The sequence below is a fragment of the Pundamilia nyererei genome, unplaced genomic scaffold, assembly GCF_000239375.1.
Source record: "Pundamilia nyererei isolate P.nyererei 1_Seehausen unplaced genomic scaffold, PunNye1.0 scaffold01106, whole genome shotgun sequence".
NCBI classification, from domain to species: domain Eukaryota; kingdom Metazoa; phylum Chordata; class Actinopteri; order Cichliformes; family Cichlidae; genus Pundamilia; species Pundamilia nyererei.
The window spans coordinates 1-3443 of record NW_005188507.1 but is presented as its reverse complement, the minus strand read 5'-3'; the positions used below and the strand labels follow the sequence as shown (position 1 = coordinate 3443).

General features: G+C 43.7%; 1 protein-coding gene across 1 annotated transcript in view; it reads right to left on the bottom strand.

Moving 5' to 3' along the window:
• The window catches only part of LOC102192794 (meiosis 1 arrest protein-like), a gene marked incomplete at its 5' end in the record, with an annotated part of 10730 nt that extends 7385 nt beyond the window's left edge, over positions 1 to 3345 (bottom strand). Inside the window, 2 exons of the mRNA XM_005755249.1 lie at positions 2061 to 2220; positions 3190 to 3345. Coding sequence (XP_005755306.1) covers positions 2061 to 2220; positions 3190 to 3345 — 316 coding nt within the window. The remainder of the gene's footprint in view (positions 1 to 2060; positions 2221 to 3189) is intronic.
• Positions 3346 to 3443: the final 98 nt, after the last annotated feature.

Below are 3443 nucleotides of genomic sequence, written 5' to 3'. Positions count from 1 at the left end.
GAAAAAACAATGAAATCCTTTTCATTTCTGAAATGAGCTCCAGCAGAAAACTGTAAGTATGCAAATATATGGAAAACATCATGAGCAGAGAGAATGACATCATCCCTGCTGAGGTGCGTTTGCAGTGTGACCCATTTTCTAACTCAAGTACATAAACAGCACAATTTTCCAACCGTCTGGTATGCAAAACGAATGCCCATTCGTTCACACAAACGCACATTACTTCCTACTGTAGGTCCTGAAAATGTAAAACAAATGCAAATCAAGTTTCTACCTCAGCGCCTGCTTTCTATCGTTAGCGTGTGTGTAGCATGCGTGTGCGCATTTAGGGAAAAATTACATCAGCTGTTCACCGAGTTGGAAATAAATTCAGCATTACCTCAACTGCATGAAAACATTACCACCCCACACAGCAGGCAGGTCTGGCCCGGATCTGGTATCAAGCCGGCACTGCTTGTTGACTTTTGGCATGATAAGACGTATGTCATCCAAATATGGGCCAGGCCCGGCATAGATGGCAATGTGTATGTGTGTCTGTGTGCCATATCTGGCTCGATTGTGGTTTGGTTTATGTGGCCCAGGCTCATAGAAAACAAGTCTGGGCCAGACTTGGCAACAAGCTGGCACTTCTGACTAACTGGTGTCACAGCAGGGTGTATGTCAATCCAGATGTGGGCCAGGTCTGGCAATGATTGCACTATTTATGTTCCTATTTTCCTATTTTAATTAGAAGAACCAAATGCCATGTTGCAATACTTCTATACTAGCCAACGTTTCAAAATAAGGTTTGACAGGTTTGTGAGTGTACACTTTATCCAAAACCTAGTGACGGTTTACTCATCTTTGCCAGTGGGTGGCTGTAGCTCGGGAGGTAGAGCAGGTCACCTACTGATCGGAAGGTTAGTAGTTTGATCCCTGGCTTCTCCAGTCCAGTCCAAAGTGTTATGAACAGCTGATCGGATCGGCAAAACGTGTTCCTGGAATATTATGTTTTTGTTGCTGCAAGCGCTTTTTATGCAGTTTTTGCAAAGCTTTATGTGGAAGGAAACCGTGACCTAGGACAAGCTGATGGCATAAGATGTAAGTACAACTCCTCCGGTTTCATATGCAAAAAATTTTTTTGCGCTAGCTCACGTGGTTGCAGAGCTACCAGGATTTAAAAATAGTTATGCCAAACAGAGCGTGCCCGCTCTGATCGGCTCTAAAGGGTTAAGGTACACATTAGGCTGACATATGGGCCAGCACAGGGCCAGCAGTGTGTCTGCAACTGGCCCGTGGCTGCACACAACTTACACATGGATCACATACCGGAAAGAGTGACGGCCCTTTGGTGGTCCAGATCAGGATTGTCAGAGGTGGCCCACACATGGGCCAGCACAGGACCACCAGTGTGTCTGCAACTGGCCTTGCGCTGGCCCATGAGACAATCTTCAGTGCACTGCATGAGTTTGTGAGAAAAAAATGGCACGTACACATTCCTCTACTGACAGGTAGGAAAGAGAAGAAAGTGAAAATGTACTGCGCTACATTCAGTTCATGTGTCCACAATCCCTGTGAGGTTTAAAATAACATGACGAGTTTGTTTTGTAGGAAGCAAATGTAGCTCATTTCTTGTATGACACTGTCCACAGAGGCTATTTTTGACCTACAAGCTTGTAAAACTCTCCATATTTGTTTTGTGATTGGTATGAAAGATTTTATTCATTTGTCAGACTTTTACGATGAGCATTTTCCTGTCCTCTGGAATATATTTTATCTTCTGGTTTCCTCGTCCATCATGCTGATTGTACATTTACGAGGCCAACAAAATTCCTTACAAAAGCGACTGAACTTTGTGCTCATATTGCTTTTACAGCCTCGGAGCAGTAACTCCAGCAGAACAAAGTGCACTCAGATGCTCCCAAGTCAAACAAAGGAGCTGTGCATTCAGAGAACGCGTGTTATTGGATCTTGCACACACAAGTCTTCCTTTCTCCTAACAAAGTGATTGTGAGCTGATCCTAAAAACTTTTATTTGTGCTTATAGTTCGAAGGCCCTCAGCATCGATGCCCACGCTTACTTGATCACTTTCAGTGTCTGCGGTGCTGGGCTTTGATTGGCCAAGCCCTTAGGGCCAGGCAGGAAGTCCCGAATGCTCTCAGTCTTCACTCCCAGGTTCGGGGTCAGCGGGATGAGCGCCGGGCTTATCATGCGCTCCTGCATGTCACACTTCACGCACACTGCACATGCAACAGAAACATGCAGTCATGTTAAAAACAAAGTACACGCCATGATTCAGTAGTTATGTAGAACTTAGAACTGTAGAAATTCTAAGTTCCCCATAGGTGAGAAAGTGAGTCCAAATGGTTTGTCTCTGTGTGACAGACTGGTGACCAGTCTAGGGTGTTTGTTGATGAATGGCCAACTCTTCTTTATAATGTTGCTTCAGTTCATTGAGGTTTATGGATATTTGTTTCTAAACTGCTCTCGGGTCGGGTTGAGGCCTTTAAAAACTTTAAATCTTGTCTTTTTCAGCTATTCTGCTGTAGATCATATCGGACTCTAGAATACTTCTGTATTCAGAGGAGTTCGTGGTCAACCCAGTAACTATAAGGTGCCCAGACTTCTCAACTTTAGTCTCATTTGTCCAAAGGACACTGTTCCAAGAGTCACACTGTTCAGATGTAGCTTTACAAACCTAAGCCATGCTGCCATGTTCTTTTTAGAAAGAAGAGGCTTTCTCCAGGCAACCCAGTTTTTTAGGCTTTCTCTAATTGTACTGCCATGAACTTTAACATTTAACACACTAACTGAGGTCTGTAGAGTCTGAGTTCTTCTGAGCACTTTGGAGATGCTGGGATATCTACTACTGGGAAGGGTTTTCAACAGAAGAAACAATTGCTTCTTCTGCCAAAACCTCTGCTCCTAATGAGATGCTCACACTTGCTTATGATCAGGTAATGAAGTGCATTTGATTAGCAGCATCTGGCTGCAACTTACCCTCTTAATTTCTATGGAAGCTGTAAATTTGTACTTTTTCACGACTACACAGAGTCATGTGAAAACTGTATTTGTCATGTGGCTGTATTTATGTGCATTAAAAACCTTTCTTTCTTTCATGTATTTGTTAAAGTCATAAACTGTAATGCATTTCTGACTTCCTAAAACATCAGTGTGTTCAAGTCCTGTGTGTGGCTGTAGATTTTAACCTGGAATGAGGTTATCCATGGGGCTTGGTAGCAAGAGGTGAAGGTGCTCTCTGTCTCCACCCTGTTCTTGAAGCCATGCCTTGAACACAGTCTCTATGGCAAACACAGTGTTCTCCACCTGCTGCAGGTCGACCTCTGTCCCCAGCATCAGAGAGTCTGCAAACACACATGCACACACATAGTGTTAAAAAGCTGTATCAGACTGTCTGAGGCTCTGTATGTGATAAGTGCATTGTTCTAAAGATTTTAACCTC